Source organism: Lissotriton vulgaris, chromosome 1_1 (assembly GCF_964263255.1).
Source record: "Lissotriton vulgaris chromosome 1_1, aLisVul1.2, whole genome shotgun sequence".
NCBI classification, from domain to species: domain Eukaryota; kingdom Metazoa; phylum Chordata; class Amphibia; order Caudata; family Salamandridae; genus Lissotriton; species Lissotriton vulgaris.
Window position 1 is genome coordinate 793,234,861 of NC_141685.1, and position 18,731 is coordinate 793,253,591.

Here is an 18,731-nt window from a genome sequence, read left to right on the forward strand (position 1 = left end):
AAATAAATAAAAGAATTCCAGATTCTTAGTAACATAATGACCTCTTGGTTACTGCTGCACATGCTGGCTTTGGTCCACGGGGATCAAAATGGCATTATCCTGGCTCGCAGTACCTCACTTAATCGCAGATGTCTATATGATGTCCTTTATAACCGTACAGCGCAGACCCTACCTGGAGCAATGCTCATGTCGGTAGACCTTGAAAAATCCTTTAACACGGTTCAGTGGGATTTTTTAAATTGAGGTCATCCGCAGAATGGGGTTGGATCAAATGGGTCACACTGCTGTATACTAGTCCGACGGCAAGAGTCAAGATGAGCAATATGATCCCCCGCCAATATGACATTTTTGGAGGCACGAGACAGGGTTGTCCATTAACTCCTCTCCTCTTCGCCTTGGCTATCAAGCCTTTGGCAGAACTATTCCACCTGGAAGGTAGAGGCAGTGGCATAGTTGTAGATGGTCTGAAACACATCTTTCTCTCTGCAGGTGACCTCCTGCTCTACCTGTCTGACAGCACTACTGGTGCCCCGGGGGTGATCAAGCAGATGGAGGAGTTTGGAATGTTTTCAGGCCTAAGGGTGAATAAGGCCAAAACTTGCCTTTTTCCAATAGCGCAGAAAGCCCAATGACCATAAACTTGTTTCCGGGTCTAACTTGGATCCCCATCTCCTTTAGGTATCCGGGTGTTCAGGTATATCACACCCTGGAGGATCTCGGTGAGGGTAACCTAAGTGGGGCACCACGATCCCTTAAATCTTGTGCCTTGTTCAAGCGCTCCCTACAGCTGGCAAACATGGGCCGATTATCCGTATCTGAAATGATGATGCTTCCTCGCTTATCATATTTTTTCTCGAACTTTCCGGTTTAGGTGCTTGTTGTCTGGTTTGGGAATTTTGATATCCTGCTTTATGATTTAATCTGCCACAGAGGTTGTCAGAGTGTTACTGGATGTTCTGCAACACCCACCATTTGAAGGTGGACTGGGGGATCCTGATTTCAAGCTGTACTTCTTGGCAGTGGGAACACCAGGGTTGAATAAAGTCTTATGGGACTAGCACCTCATCAGGACCTGCTTATGGCAGGTCTGCTTCAACCAGTAGTGGGTATTCCACAGCCCGCAGCACTGTTAACGGTGGCCCTCAAGTGCATGGTAAAGACTAGAAACATGCTCGTTATGCCCCGGCCCTGCTACTGGTTGGATTGCCTCATGGGGCCCCTATAGTCCACTTCACGGACCAGCAGTTGTCAGTCGGGGACTATTGCCACCTCGGTACTCTCATGCCCTTGGAGGACATGTCAGAGCAATATGCTTTACACCCGAGACAGTTCTTGATTTACAAGGCCCTGGTCCAGACTTTTGAGGGCTTTTGGGACAGAGGCTGGGAAGAACCTGAAACCCAAAAAGCACTCTAGTTACTGCTGTCTATGGGATCGGAATCTAGTAACATGGTTCTACAGGGCTCTAAATGGGACGGTGCACATGCCCCTGGCAACACGCAGGACCAGGTGGGGTGGAATCTTGGGCCGTGATGTCCCAGAATCAGAATGACGAAGATATTGGTATACCCCAAGAGAGTCTCAAGAAATACAAAGCTGAAGTAGATCCAATTCAATTACACCCACATGACCTATCTGACGCCCCACAGACTTCAAGCCAGTTATGGAGCTGAACCCCGGGAATGCCCATGGTGTCGAAACCCTGGCACAGACGTTAGTCATATATGACTTGGGGCTGCCCTACCTTAAGGTTGTTTTGGAACGCGGTAATATGTTTGTACGATACCCTAGGCTGTACGCTCTCATGCACAATCTGGGGGGGGGGTAATCCCCAGAGCTAGATTGCGGAAAGTGGGCACTAGATTCTCAGATTTGGCTTTCACATCAGTCAAGAGACCAACTGCAATGGAGTGGAAGTCTGCGATGAGGTGGTTAGGTGATTTGGGTTAAAGACGTCACCTTGTGGGATAGAGAAATAGAGAAGAGGAGAGGGCCCTGGTTATAGAAGATGCACAAGGGGTGTGGAGAAACCCAATTGATGGCCTGTGAACTGAGGTGCTGGAGAACTGGGAAAACCTGGAGAGTGATGTGGGGGTCCAAACACAAAGATCAAATTGAGTCGGCGAATAGTGACCTGGACATGGCACCAGGTACTAGGATAGTAACAAATGCATAGTGATAGGCACAAGCTCATTCATTTTCCCCTTCAGGATCATATGCATTGCACCTACGGCAGCCCGCGGTTGATCCTGCGCCTTCTCCTTACCCCCTGGGTATAGCAGAAATACCCCTGTACACACTGGAACTTCTGCCCACTGATACTCACTTACTCACTCAACCATTAATACTACTTATTCTCTATGATTAGCACCCCCCCCCCGAGACAGTTCAGTTTTCTTTTTTACTCAAGTTTATTTCCATGTTCCCACCCCGCTCTCCAAACCAGGTGTCTGCAGACAAAGGAGAATATAACATTTTTATGCAACTGTGGGGTAAAATCAGTTCAGCTGACTGCTTTGTGTGAATTAAACAGAATATCTACGGCACCTTCTAGGGCTGAACGTGAGTGACTATGTTTGAAGCTTTGTCGTGTATCATGTCATGTCTGTGTTTCACATGTTCATTTCCTGCTGCCTAAACAGCCTCACTGGAAAGTAGTTCTGTATAATGTATGGTTGTGCTGATACAAAATGCCAATAAATATATGTTTAATCCAAAAAAGAGGACATACTGGGGTGATGGAAGTTGCCAATGTATTTTAGCCATGTTGTACACCAGCGTGGCTGCTGTTTAGTATGGCTAAATGTTAGTAGCATAGAGGAGTGTGTTGTGGTGTGGAGTGTCGTAGAGTGGCGACAGAGGAGTTGTGCAGAGTGTAGTGGGAGTGGCGTTGAGTAGAGTGTCATAGAATAGAGTTGCATGGATTAGAATTGCGTGGTGGAGAGTGGAGGGGCTTAGCGTGGAGTAAAGTAGCACAGAGTGTCATAGAGTGAAATGGCACAGAGTGTCGAAGAGTGGGGTGACAGAGTGGCGTGGAGTAGTGTGTAGTGAAGTAGTGTGGCGTGGAATAAAGTGGCGTGCAATGGCATAGAGGGAGTTACGTAGAGTGGAGTAGAGTATTATAGAGTGTCGTAGAGTGGAGTGGCATAGAATGGAGTAGAGTGACATGGAGAGGAGGGGCGTGGAGAGAAGGGGCGTAGAGAGGAGGGGCGTAAAGTGGAGGGGCGTAGAGTGGAGTGGCATAGAGTGGAGTAGAGTGTCTTGCCGAAAAGTGTTGTGGAGTAAACTAGTGTGTCGCAGAGTGGAGTGTCATGGAGTGGCATTAATGGAGTGGCGTAGCATTGAGGGAGGTAGAATATCGTACTGTGTCGTGGAGTGTTGTAGAGTGGACTGATGCAGAGTGTAGGAGTGGATTTACACATTACAGAAAACACATTTCAATTGAAATGACAGTTATATTGGCACAGACATACAATTTTACTGATAAAACCATCCAGCGCACAAACAATAATGTGTGAAAATGGCATCACCTAGTGTATTGATTTGTTTAGATTATATTAAAATATGTTTCCACCCCACTTTAGGATTACAAAAAAAGTTCCTCAGTTGTACTTTTCTAATTTTTATATATTCTGAAATGTTTAGTTTATTTACATTTAAATTATTGTTTTAGAAAAAAAGCCTTTCCTTTCATACCACCAGATAATTCCGCTCACTTAGAAGTCAAAGAAAGAATAGTGAACACCACACTACCTCAGTAGGCAGAGCCTGACATTTGACCTCGGTCTTTGAATGCACAGCGAATATGACAAGATAAGATAAAATATTACTGTTTACATAAAGCGAGCCCTTGTGGAAGAAAATAGTAAAGAGACGATGCTCCACGGGATGGACTAACAACTCAAGCTGGACAGGCTAAAACAAATACAGCCTGCAAACAGAAAACAAGCAACTGTGAGTTAAAACCACAAAGCCAACGGTAAGCAATGAGCAGGATGCATTCTTACGTCTGCTTTGAGAATATCCCCAAGAAGTCTTAAGCAAACCAGACAGCTGTGTTGTCTGGCAGCCTTTGAGTTAAAAAGGGGCAGAAAGAGATCATTGATTACATTTTTATAACACGTGTTATAAAGCACCACTGAGGTATCCAAGTGGCAGAATAACAGTTTTTACCAATTCAATCCAACTCATCAGCACCCTTAACTATAGAAGGAAGCAAACCAAAGTCTGCTAATTGCTATTCAAACCATTTTCTCTCATAGTATAGGCAGTTCTCAAAACCAGGAACATTGGCCCACTGATCAAGCTAACCAACGTTTGTGTCTAAAGGCTGAATTCTCAGGATCATAACCTTCAACCCATACACCACTTACACCCAGATTTAGCTCATAACACAAAATAAAAAAATCTGCACAATGAGAGACAGACCTAAACCAAAGCAATATGTCCCATGCCTCACTGGTCAGTGAATAACATATGATTGTTAAGTAGGGTTGCAGAGGTTGCAACGGGTGGGCGCGGATCAAAAAGGCAATCCTATGACATTTCTACAAGTCATAAAAGCAATCTCTGTCCCTGACTACAAGGAGGCTGGAAGCGTACTAATTTGGAATATGAGATAGCGAGGTGGGGGAAGGTCCTAGGAGCTTCTGATTAAATTTCCAATCCGCAGAGATTCTGTGACTGTTAGTGCTGAGCGGGCAGGAATAGGGCAATGAAGGGGACAATAAGTGAGAAGCTGAAGCACAGCAGAATGACATCTCAAAGGCATTCTTGGCACAGGGAGTGGAATCTGTGTGCGGGTTCAGAACGGCTCACCAGGATCCGCTTAGAGCATTTGAAGCAATAACACGTTCAATTTTAATGTATAACTCCCAAGGAGAACCAAAACAGGAGTGTAATAATATCCTACAATCTTCTTCGAACGGAATCAATATATCGCCCTGACGTCATGGAAAAGAGACATCTCTGCGAAAATATGTTCATTTTCCCGGTTAGTCACTAATATAGTATTAATTGACAATATGTCAATTTTATTAAGCACATTAAACCACCTGAATGAGTAAAATAGTTAATACTGGAAGCTAGAAATGATTCTTTAAAATTAAGTACATCATATTTGCAAAGTTTACTTGCAGAAAGGATTCAAATGCACTGGGTAGAGGGACAAATTGCATGGTCTTCAAATAACTGCAAAGAAGTACCGATCTAATGGGTTCATATCCTTAGGAGTAGTAATAGTTTGCAATAGCACAATAAGTGAAAAACGTGGGATACCTTGATACATGAGTAGTGGTGAACATAGAAGGAATGGTTGCATATTAAGTGGAGACAGAGTTTAATATATTGTTTACGTCTGGTATGACAATACAGCTGCATGCCAATCCTATTTTTAGCAATTCTTTATCTGAGTGGGGCTGTGGCTCCGCCCAAAGTAGCAATCCAACTTCACCTAATGCTATTGGTTCTTTTGTTTATCATTCCACCGGCATACGAGAGTGACTATTTTACATTCTAAAAGTAAACTCAATTCTCACATTGATTTTCACATCTAATTATTTATCTTTTAAATGCATTCTATACAGAAACCTTTTTTGCTACTTTTTCCCCCATGACTGGTAATGCTGCTAGAGATTACTTTATTATGTGAAGCAGCCGTTTCTCAAGCCAACAGCATTTGTAAATGCCTGTGTTTGCAAGTGCTAGCACACTAATTTCTTTGCCAATACTTGTTATTTCTGCAACCAAAATGAGTTTTTTCTTAAGGATTCGGATAAGTATGTCACTGTTGACCTTGCCACATACTGATCCAAGGCAAATAGAACAATTTATTATTGGTGTTAATAATGGTATGTTTTGTCTACATTGTGATTATACTCTTTGCGCTATCACCGTCTACATGGGATACATGCCCTTGAGTGCCAAAGTTGCAGATAGAGCTTTGCTCAGGAGTAACTTCTTCTGAAAAGATAAGCAAACTCCTATCCTATACCTCCTAAGATCCGTAGCCTCTCTAATCTGCCCCCAATTTACCTGGCTATCTAGCAGTGGTGGAGGCATTTTTCTATGCTTATGTGCTGAATGCAGAAAATGAGGCTTGTGACCGTATGTCATGAATCTCAAAACTACGCAAATTATGCAAAGAGGAGAGGATGCAGGAGAACGGAGGGCAGAAAATGCCCGAGTAGCTCTCCCTTCCAGGGAAAGCTCAGACAGACCACCTTGGGGTGCCCTCTGCTTTGCTCAAGGCCCATCAGTCCACTTTGCCCCAAAGGCACATTATCTCTTAGCGACACTTTGGGGGCGAACCATGACCCTTCTTCAGCCCCGTCAAGCATACAACACTTACCGTGACCTTAAACGGGGAGGTATTTGGGGCCTCCATGGAGTTGGTCTTCTCGGAGGCGCTGGTTCCAGAGATGCTCCTCCGGCGAGGAGACCTCTCAGGTGGCACCTCTGGGGAAGCAAGAGAGAAAGAGAGAGGAAAAGGTCAAAACACATTGTGCCGAAACCTGTAACAGCCAATCAAAAACACAAAGAATTTAAAAACAACTCAGTCTACAACAAATCTTTCCCTTCGCCTTTGAAGAAATGCAGTCATTGCCACACAATGGAAATACAGAATAAAACAGTGGGAGTTCTCACATGGGTATCCTACAAGAGACCAGTGAAACAGTACAACCAATGTATGTAACAACCAGAGAAGTTTGGGTGGTAGGAAGTCAACAATGGGTTTGCCCAACACTCAATTGTCAGATATTTTATTTACAGCGCATCTGAGCTGCCAAAGAAGGGTGGAATGAATTATGCACTGACATCCAAACATTTTAAGAGTGACCCCTCCACAGACCTCCAGTGAATACCACTACACATCTTATAGCCGCAAGAACAGCATACAGAAATCGAAAGCAGGGCGCAAAGATGTCACATAGATACCTTTATCGCAGCTGCTCCCCATCTTCGCCGCCCAACGAAGGGTTCACAGGGATCCAGGTGCCAAGGCTTGACAGGATATCCACCGAGGATGCAGAACCATCATCCTACTGCGCCCTTTCTGGTCCCCGGATCCGGAGTGAGCGCGCGATGGTGGACACATATGACTTCTGATGACCTCCTTTCAAGAGGCAGACGCGGCTAAACTTCCATTTCTAGCCTACTGGCCCTGGGGATCCGGGCTACTTCCACTCAAGAAACCGGCTAGATTTCTTTTCCTGCCCTCCCTCCGCCGCTCCCTCCCTTCCCCCCCCCTGTCAGTTTGCAGAGAGATAGAATCACCCAGGACTGCAGAAATTCAATCAATTGTTCAGACTGCTTATCCTCATTAGAGACTTACAAGCTCTTAACCGACGCCTGCCTGCCTGCCAGGGCTCCCTCAGATACTCTGCCCTCGTTGGGTTTCTCGCCTTCAGTCCGCGGCACTAATGCATATTTACAGAAATTAACAGCGAGGCGGGTGAGAGCAGCCCAGTGGAGTCTACAAGTGAAGCACTCCGGGCCATGTCAATGGGGAGGTGGATCTTTCTACAGGGTAAGATCTCGACTTCAGTTCATCTCAGAGTGTACAATGGAACAAAAAAGTGCTGTTCATTAGAGTATGACGTAGGGTTGATGAAAACAGCGCTCTTATCCAAGTTTTATAGGGACAGTGGTCCACATGGAGCAAGGTCAGTAGCAGGCAAGGCCCTTGTGTGAAAGGTTGTAGCTGAAACGCAAACAGAACAAAAAAAATACAGTGTTCTGATGCATGGGGTGAGAAGCACTCTGAGAGTGAAGGGGAATCTCTGGGTCAACCAAATTATAGGTTGAGGGTGGCCACAGCAGAAATCAGACATAGTAGTGTTAATGGCCATTTATTTCATTCATCATCTGACCAGACAAAGTCCAAATATGTCCCACTATCAGTGTCAACACATGCACACAAGTGCTCTGGATTTAAAAAAAAAGTCACCAGAAGGCCTAGAGGTGCCAATTTTGGTCATTCGTAGTCATCCACAGTACCTAAGTGTACACAGGTGATGCATGAGCCAGAATGGGTTCTTCCAAGTCACAGGGCAATCACACTAATGATCACAAGACCAGCACATTCGTTCTAAGTATACAGCTGACGGAGAGAGATACACTCCAGTGATGTGGGTACAAGCGCACAGGGTCTGCTCGATCTGAAGACAAGCTTGTTGTAGACATGCACATGATGGTTTTTGGTGCGTCACACTACCAGTCACCGGGATGGTTGCTTATAGAGCCAGCTACATCCAAAGTTGGTGCTCAGCCTGAGAAAGTAAAAAAAAAATGAGGCACATGGAAATTCAGTGGTATGCGAAAAGTTAGACATTGGCTCGTCTGTTGGGAAAAGAAAGGATAGACAGTTCAAGACAAGCATTTAGCCTGGGCACCAGAACAGTACAATCCCAGACCTCCTGGCCTGAAGCCCAACAGCAAGGCAAAACAAGCACCATCACTGCAGAAGTGACGCAAAGCAGCAGGTCTCTGTACATTTCCATCCAGCCTACAAGGCAGCAGTATGTTGTCTTCCAGCAAGCAATGGATTGTCCCGGCATGAGACGAAAGCACACCTGCGGACGGTGAGGTAAAAAGGTAACAAGGGCTTCGGGAGCTTGCTTCTTCCATACAGAGCTCAATAACGTTCATTCCCCTTCCTCGCTGTGTCAGGGACTCTCTCGCCCGCACCGGCTCTGCGTCGAAGCCAGGATCGGAAATCTGCTGCCGTGGTCCAAGTGCCATTTCTGCTGAGCTCTCTGGAATATTTACACCGGCTCCACTCGTCCAAATTTAGATGCCTGACTTCCCTCTGGTTCCCTGACCCCTCCCCCATGCATTACAGTAGCCTCCTATTCACCTGCTGGAAAAATCAATGCATCTCTGCTCTGCTGCTGCATTGAATTACACACAACCCGGCAGTGGGGGCCTCGCAGGATGAGACTGTAGACAAATGTATCTTCGCCATTAGCTAACTAAGGGCAGAGATCACTCCTTGGTCGCCTTTCTGCACCCCAGGAGGAGGGACAGAGGTCATTCAAGCAAACAGGAAAAGAACAGGGCATGGCCACTCTCCAGAGGGCGCGCATCCCTGTGTAAAGTACCACTTCCAGCAAGTTCAAGTCATCCTCAACCATGTCCAAGACACAGATCAATAGCTACCACGAGCGTTCTAACCCCCCTCCCCTTAGACCCCCTTTGCGCCCAAACGCAGGCACATCCCAGATATGCTAAGCACCATGGGAGCAAAGGGAAATTCTCTTTGCTGATCAAATATTTTAATTAAACAAATATATGGGCAACAGTTTTGGGCTGGCTGGTAACAGAACATTTCTCGATTTCTGGAGGTAGTATTAAATCCGGAAGAGTCCATGGGCGGAATTTCTTCCACCTTACAACCACAACAGAAGAGAAGTATCTCGCTCCTTTGAGTTTTGCGTTAAAGACCTAAAGGACCATTTGCTCTTTTTATGTTACGTGCCCATGCACATGGAAAGCATCCTTAGAATTGGTTGACTTGGAAAAATGGGCCAACCAGGCTAGGCAGTTCTTGGCGGCAATGATCACAAATGACTATGTACCCAATCCCATGACGCAATTTCATGTGGCCCTTGGCCTCCTGAAACACTAGTGTACAACTGTCAAAAGCATGTCCAAACCATAGACGGTGGTGGCCTCTCAAAATGTTCCCATGTTCTTTTTGGGAAAGGGAAAATGTTGAACTTTGAAGGGAATCTAAAGAGCGGAGTTGTTTGTCAGGGACAAGTCTGACCATTAAATTTTCGTCAGGGGTGAGGGTCTATTGCCAACATCCATTTTGCCAAGAGCCCCAAAACTGGGTTGTGGGGCAGAATTTCAGTGCATCTCATCTGCACAGTAGTTCAACCCCATTTGAAGGGGCTAGTCTCAGACCATGGCCATGCACTGTGCTACCACAAAAAGATAACCCAAGGTGGGACAGAACTACAAACTCCAAAGAGTCACTTTAGAGCTTCATGGTGCAGGGAGTACCCAGTCACAAGGGCACTATTGTTTTTTTCTACTAACAATTTCTTTGTTTCTGTGATCTACCTTAAAATGGCTGCAAGATCTATGTTAAAAAATATTTTGCACACGCCCTAGTGTGCACTACTGCTTAAGTATTGCACTGCATTGGATTGCAGCAAGCACATAACTGTCCAAAGCTGTCAAATGGCCGACTCTCATTCATCCTAGTTTTTTGGCACACAATGCATCTAAATAGTAATTCACTTACATAGCCAGTGTTTATACTAAAAATGTAGAATGGACCGACAACTCCTAGATAAACAGTGAGACCACTGCATGGGGTGGAATTAACCGGAGACTTATTAACCCACCCTCAGTGGCTTGAATACTAAACTCTCTGGGCGCGTGCTTCTAGGCGCCCCTAACCGTCAAGGCAGCTCACAAAAGCAGAGCTTCCACCCTAAAAGGCGCTTACCTCTTGATTACCTTCGAACCCAAAGATCGCCTGTTAGAGGCCTCTGATACCGAAGAAGCGCCTAGCAAGCAGTGTGAGGCCTCCGAGACAGTTAACAGCCCCACCTCCCATACACCGCAATACCTTCATTATGAAACGCCTACTTGGTACCCGCCTAATAACACAGAAGAAGCAAGAAAGGAGCACGCAGTGAGAGGAACAATCCATTCCACTAAAGGAACGCCAAACATCTAAGATCAGAACATGCTGGACCAAGCCAGAATAGCCCAGGGGTGCCCCTGTCCACTCTTCCGAATGACAACTCGTGTGTGTGTGTCATTGTTGGATTCTAATACCATCAAAGAGGTCCAGTCAGAAACCATCGTTCCCTGTCGCTTGGAGTACGTACACACTTGGTGTAGCAAGCTGCTCCAGAGCAATGAGGTATTGCACTGCACTGTGTTTTGTGACAAAGCTAAGCCTTTCCGTACCGCGATATCAGCCTGCTAACCAAAAGGGCACGTCTGTCTTCTTGTCGAAAGCGCTGAGTCGGACCTGCAACCCATAACCCTCTCCAAGAGCCCTGAGACCCTCACGGGTGAGTAGTCACGCTTAACAAATACTGATTGATTGACTGATATAAGTTTGAGGGAAAAAGGCCGGTATCCACGTCCTGCTTGCCCACACATCTCAAACCACTGATCTGATCTGAAGCGTCTCAGCTGTCCTGTCTATACTTATCTTCCTGACGGCCCCCAGCGCCTTGAAACCTAAAGGGGTGATATGTTTGCACTTTACAAATGAGTATTATTATCTTTCAAGTGAATATATACTGTTGTGAAGCACTCTGATAACCTCGGGTCTAGCTGGTGCTATATAAAACTCTTAAATAAATGACAGCGGGGTCCAACACACTCTGGTCTAAAAACTGGTCCCCCTTCTACCTTGTTTCATTCCGATACCCAAGCCAGCTACCCACAAGGCACTACTGGGACATTCAGGGAGGTAAGAACGATTTGAGGATGACCTCACTCCCTTACTGTGTACCCCCATTCTTATGTCTTGGGTCCTCTTCCCCCTCCCCCAAACACAGTACAGTTGAGTAACATTAGGGTGGCAGAAAGTACTATGCAAAGTTACATGCAGCTAACCTAACAAAGATTATATTGTCCGTATATAGCACAAAATATGATGTAACAGAACACTGATTCTCTTAAAGATTGGAGAATTATATTATATCCATGATATCCAACGGTTGCCACATAGGCCAGGCTACAAACCCATACCTTACCACCCAAGTACCAACACTAGGATAGCTTCTCAGCCAATTGCCCAAAGTTAGTAGGTTTAAGCAGCTGCAACTGTCTCTTACACCTCTCTGCTTTACATCATGCTTAAGCGCAGGTACAAAACAAGTTTATCATAACACGCAGCACTCGGAATCTCATAACAACACCACAGCACTCCCTCATATAAACCCACACGCTACCAACCACAAACAACAATTGCATTATCCTCATATTCGAGAAACCAAAGCTCTTTGGTACCTCATTAGAGGGTACGAGGCAGTGATTAAAGAGAGCTGGTGGTTGCAGGTAAGGCCCACCCACACTCATTTTTGGGGGCCTGTAATTGTTTTTTCCTCAAGACTTTGATTTAGAGCAAGAGAGAGAAAAAAACTAATGTGGAAACAGGAAGAGAAAGATGGAATAAACAGTGACAAATTAGGAAAGCAGAGATAAAAGACGCGGTAAGAGTGAGACAAAGAAGCAGGGAGTGCCTGGTGGTGCATTAAAGAGGCATGAGGTGGAATCAAGACTACGCAGCTGTAGTATTCAAAAGTCCGACCTTCTATAGTGCAGGCCGTAAGCTTCTGAGCAAATCTTTGAGGCACAAGACTCATTCGTTCCAAAATTAAGCATTAGCATGAGGCACTACAAACGGTATAGCAATACAATATATAGTATTTAGCACAATACATTGCAAAACACTTTAATAACTAAAATAGAAAATAGATCATACATTTATAGACGAGGGCTGAGGAAATTACTACGTTCAGAAGGAAGAGCTGCACGTACTTAAGTGCCACTGTATTGAGCCTATACATGTGTGGTACAATATGGATCTATTTTAATGCCTTAAATTTAAAAAACACTAAAACATTTTATACATGGTTTAAAAACATTCTGATTGAGGAGGCCCTCACACCCTTCTCTTCACTTTGTTATCATCCTTCAATAGAGTTTACCCATTGTACCAATCCCAATTTTTCATTTTTTTTAACCCATAACATTCGCACCTCCCACTGCTCTGCTTATTCCAGTCTGGTTTGCTTGCCAGGAGTATCTGCTGCCAAACTACAAGTCTTTGTCTTAATAAAGCAAACACAAGGAGAAGATGGATGGAGCGCTGAAACTTTTCGGACACTCACCCCCAGTCACAGATCTGGGTTGAATTCATCATCGTTCTTTAGCTCACTTCGCCACCCCAGTTCAGACACAGCTATATACAAATCAGTCTTGACCCAGTGCCTCATGGGAACAGTCCAGCCCAAACTGCAAAGCCATGTCTTCCTGGGACCGGTTTCGGGCTAACAGCCCTCGTCAGTCAGAAAAGCTCGAATCCAGTGGCAAAGTGAGCAAGGGGCCCACGTCTGGGCATAACCTGCCAACTTAGAGCAAACAAAACAAACAAAAGGAGAGGATGGACGGAGCGCTGAAACTTTTCAGACACTCACCCCCAGTCACAGATCTGGGTTGAATCCATCATCCATCCGTTGATCACTTTGCCACTGGTTTCAAGCTAGCCTAGCTGTTTGAGGGTGTTACCCAGGTACCGGTCCCAGGATGCTTGTTTCCGGTTCAGTGAAGGCCTGGCTTGGCAGTTCGGGCTGGACTGTTCCCATGAGGCGCAGGGTCAAGACTGATTTGCATATAGCTGGGTCTGAACTGAGGACACAAATTGAGCTAAAGAATGATGATGGATTCAACCCAGATCTGTGACTGGGGGTGTGTCTGAAAAGTTTCAGCACTCCATCCATCATCTCCTTGTGTTTGCTTTGTTTTAATAAAGCCACACAAAAACAAGCACTGGCAAAGCCAACAGGACTGATTTTAAGGTGTTAATGCGCGCAGTGTTAACACGTTAGAGCAAGACAAACAAGAGGGAGTCAGCAGGAGCAGCCAGAGATCACTATAATTGCAAAATAGCCCCTCATGCTGGGGTGTAATGCAAGCCCTGCCGTACAAGGGCCACATTCATTTTAAAGTCTCTGAATATCTGTGATTTATGGATACTCGGGTGCCCCTCAAAACCTTCTGCTGGGGAGGTTAGGGGGCTCATCGTCTTGCATTATGTCACCGTTCTCCTGCAGGACCACGGAAGCACAGCAGTCAATCAATCAATCAGGGAATTGTAAGCGTGCTACCCTCTGTGAGGGTTTCAAGGCGCAATGATCCACCAAAAAAGCTACTAGAATTAGTTAAGAACTGAACACGCTAATGGGCTGAGCCAAGACGTGGTTCACCAAGGCGAATGCCCAATGCTGTAAAGAACCATTCAAGTATAAAGGGTTTGCCCATATGCCCCCCAGCACCTGGGCTACAATGTAAAGAAAACATGCGATGGATAACAGAGGGGAAAGATCAACACATTATAGTGCAATGCTAAATGAAACACTGAACTCTGAGGGGGACATCCTGCCTGATTTCTGAAAGAGATTCATTTCTGAATGGTCTACACCTACATGTCAGGAGTTCAAACACTTGACATAGAAAAAAAATTAGGTGTTTAATGACTATTAGGTAAGTGACCTGTATAAATGATTTTGTTTTGTTGGAAGGAGTACAGAAGTGTGGGCATTGTGCAATATATTTAATTATTGAGATAAAAACTTTTCCTCAGTGTTAATTCATCTTTTGATTGAGCATTGCACTATGATGTGTTGATCTTTCCCCTTTGCTATCCATTGGATAGATCTATATATATATATATATATATTCACTGGAAAAAACCATAGGTTATAGACCATATATAGTTAGGGATTAGCATTTACAAAACCTTATTTTACTCACACAAAACCATTGAAATTCGCATATATAGTTAGTTGCACTAACTATATATCGCGCACCCGCAATCCACTGCTGATGTTGTCACATATTACATCATTCATGACATGGTCAGTGACATCACTGATGACATCACTGATGACAACATCCAGTAACTGTATGTTTCTGTAAAGTTAAAATATGTCTTACATATTGAAGAATGAGTGGATGTATAAGTGTCTGGATGAAGGATTTAGTAGGTGCATGACTGACTGTATGAGTGAGTGATTAAATGTGTCTCACTGAGTGCATGGGTAAGTGACTAAACTGTCTTAATTTGTGCATCATTATGTCTGTTGTTCTGTAAACTGCTGCATGTGTTAATTAGTAGCTATATGAGTAACTATATGGGTTATTGATTGGTTGCCCAAGTATTTGTATGGGAGAGTGAGTGTGTGTGTGTGTGGATGGCTGGGAGGTGTGTGACTCTGTGCATAGATGTGTGAGCAGTTGATTCACTGGATGTATGGGTTCAAAAGTGCATGTGGAATCAGCTGTATGGGCGGTTGACTGTGTGCATGAGTGTATTGGTGAGTGAATGGATATCTCAGTGCTACATGTCAAAGTAAGTACATATGTAAAACACAGTACATGTGAGAGTTGACATATATAAATAACTGTGCATAAGAGCCAGTGAATGTGTGAGTGGCTGTATGGATCATTGTAAACTTGTATCAGGGATTGTATAAGAGAGTAAATATGTGTTAGTATATGTTTGAATAAGTAAGGTGTGTATAACTGTATAGTTGAGGAAATGGAGGTGTGATTGATTTTTTGTATGACTAGGCGTGTGAGTAACTCCATGGATGAGTGGCAGTCTGTGAGTGTCTGTTTACACTGATTGTATCTAAGGTTATAATAGAGTCTGAAGAGGTTCATTGTATTATCACATAAATGATATCATCAGTGATGTGATCAGTAATGTCAAATGAGATGTCATCAGTGATGTCATTTGAGATGTCATCAGTGATGTCATTTGAGATGTCATCAGTGATGTCATCAGTGATGTCACTGACCATGTCATGAATGATGTAATATGTGACATCATCAGCAGTGGATTGCGGGTGCGCGATATATAGTTAGTGCAACTAACTATATATGCAAATTTCAATGGTTTTGTGTGAGTAAAATAAGGTTTTGTAAATGCTAATCCCTAACTATATATGGTATAACCTATGGTTTTTTCAGTGAATTTTCAAGGTTTTGTAAATGCTAATTCCTAACTATATATGGTCTATAACCTATGGTTTTTTCAGTGAATTTCAATGTTTTTTTATAGCAAATATCAAAAGCTGTTAAATGTATTATTCTTTTAAATGAAAAATATATTTTATATGTTTTTAATATAATTTGTTTATGCATCTGCCAAACCCTAACCTCTTAATAGTGCACTGAGGTGGAATTGATTTTGGGACTATGACTGGGGTTGGTCTGGAAATGCTTTTAAAGGACACCTTTGATCAATTGATGACACTTTTTCCCCAAACTGCCTTGGTATATTCCAATATATGCCAATGACAGAAATGGAAGTGGTCCAACCAATTTTTTCCACAATTTGAGAAAGCACGGAAACATGTGAATAAATCTGTTTCTGTTTACATGAGAGAATTTACAATGGGTTTAATATACAACAATAACTTGCGTTACAACATGCAAGACATCTACAGAGGAGATGGTGTGCACTTCTCCGATGAGGGGAATAGAATATTCCTCCTGAATTTAAAACTGTGCATTGGAACCTACTTGTAGGTACCTAAATTAGCCACAGAACCCAATAGCTCTTTTCATAGCTACCCTACCTCTGATCATTCAAAACGTTTCTTTTTTAAACTTTTTTTTCTTTTTTTCACCAAAGTACGCTCCCTGGTTCGCTTACCGGTGCGCGTACCGGGCGCTCCCCACACGATTATTTTATTTTTTGTTTTGCCTATATGAGCGTCCTAAGCCCCCCTCAGAAAACCTAGAGGGTCACAAAGTGTCTACCGTGCCCCCTTCTACCCATTCCGAACATTGTTTGTCCTCCATCTTGTGTCTCAATTCTACCGATACACAAAATGGAGGACCCCCGTAACGCTGCCGGTTCGCGTACCGGGGCGCGCACCGGTGAGCGCTCGCTAAAAAAAGGTGGGAAAGTAATTTACAGAAAAACCACTGGAGACACTTTCATCAAATATAGAATAGGCCCTACTACATAGCAGTCCCTACCATTTACCCAAATTTGATGGAATTCCATTGAGGAAATTATGCTGTAGGCCTGACTAAATATCCTGAGGTAAATTACATAACAAAAACACTTATAAAGTGTTAGAATTGACAACCAATTAAAATGCTACTTTCATTATCTTCTATTATTTCATGACATTTGATTGGTTATGTACCTGAATATATATAAAGAAAGACAGAGAAACACAGCCATTTTGACTACTACTTCCTGAAGTACATTTCAAGTGCATTTCCACTGAGAACTTAAACTTCTTTTTGAAAGGTAAGATGTTCTTTTAAAAACTGAAGTATGTTGTGCACTTTCAGTTAATTTGGAAAACATTTTCTGATAGTTATATACTATCCCTCTGTAATAGTTATAGAATAAGATAGACTTCTCTGTTATAGTTATGGATGGAGTTAGGCTTGTCTTGTATAATTATGAATTTACTGAGGCTTTATCACATACACTTTTTTTATATTTTTACTGCCACTCTGATACCATACACTGCCCAAAGATAAAATCACTGTTAAAAAAACCAAAGTACCTGTCTGAACTTAAACCCAACAGTGCCCTATCTCTACTAATATATTTTTTTAAATGCAAATTACAGCACAAAAATGGAAGGAGAGCAAAGAAATTCCATCGAAATTGTTCTGGAAAGCAACAATGATAAAGTTATTGAACCCAATGACTCAGACTTCATGGATGAATCACGGGACTATGAACTACTTCAATGTGTCCAATCAGTAGATTTCCTGATTGAAAATGAGGACATTTCTGACAATCAAATATTAGAAGTTCTGTTAAATTTTGAAAATGAATCTGAAAAATAAATTTATATTTAATAATTCAAAAATTGTTTGACATTATTTATTTTTATATGTATTTTTTAAACTAGTACCAAATTGATTATAATGTAAAGTCAGACTTTAAATATACTGTGCAACTTTTTTGTGTTACATAGTAAGTTTGCTCATAGTTACTTCCTTTCTCCCACTATTTTATCTCCAATGTGTATTTAACATCTCATTATCATCTCCTGCCTCCATGTTCTTTCTGCTTTCCTCACAGACTATGCTATGAATTCCATATACCACAATAACTTCTGAAACAACATGCAAGATAACTACAAAGGAAACGGTGTACATTTATTTTTAGACTCTGCATTGGTACCTACACGTTGGTACTTAAATAAATTTTTTTTTTTAAAAAACCCAAAAAGAACAATCAATAAACATACATTATTTGAACATTCCTTCATTCTATTTTCCCTATATTACGCTCCCCCGACCGCTTCCCGGTGCACGTACCGAGCGCTCCCCCCGCAAAAAAAACGATAATAAAATTATTTTTTTTGCCCCGCGGAGCCCTTTTAAAGCCCCCTCATCAAACCTAGGGGGTCAGGGAGGATGTACTCTGCCCCCTTATGCTCATTTCCCCCTTTGTTTTTGCCACCTCTTGTGTCTCGATCCTACCGAGACACAAGATGGCTGCCGCTCCGAACTGTTTAGAATGTTCACAGTCACCGGGGAGCCAATCCGCTTCTCCTCGCGAAGTTCCGTTACGCGTCAGGTACGCGAACCGGGGCGCTAACCGGGACGCTATCACAGATATATCTATTTTTTAAAACGTTAATTTCTCAAAATCCACTGGAGCACATATATTGAGACATAGCAAAGGCACGTCGGGCAAACCATATCTACAATTTTGCCAAGTTTCGTGCAAATCCATTCAGCCGTTCGAGCTAAAAGTGATTCCAACCGCCCTATGGAAAAATGAATGGGAAAAACGCGTTTTGGGACCCCCTTTTTTCTCGGCCCCCCCTTGACGAAACCCCCCAAAATTTTCAGGGGCGGCTCAGAAACAAAATGTGCCATTTCCCTGAAAATTTCAGCCAATTCCGTCCACAAACGCCAAAGTTATTCGACATAGAATTTTCTGAAATCCCATAGGAAAAAAATCCTAACTATATATACCTAGT

The 18,731-nt window shown here is 43.3% G+C and overlaps 1 protein-coding gene across 5 annotated transcripts in view; it reads right to left on the reverse strand.

Annotated features, from left to right (window-relative positions):
- RASAL2 (RAS protein activator like 2) overlaps positions 1-18,731 on the reverse strand; it is a 785,014-nt gene that overhangs the window by 299,208 nt on the left and 467,075 nt on the right. For all 5 annotated transcript variants that reach the window (XM_086956462.1, XM_086956457.1, XM_086956450.1 and 2 more), the window contains one exon: positions 6,350-6,456. In XM_086956462.1, the coding sequence (XP_086812588.1) occupies positions 6,350-6,456 (107 nt within the window). The remainder of the gene's footprint in view (positions 1-6,349; positions 6,457-18,731) is intronic.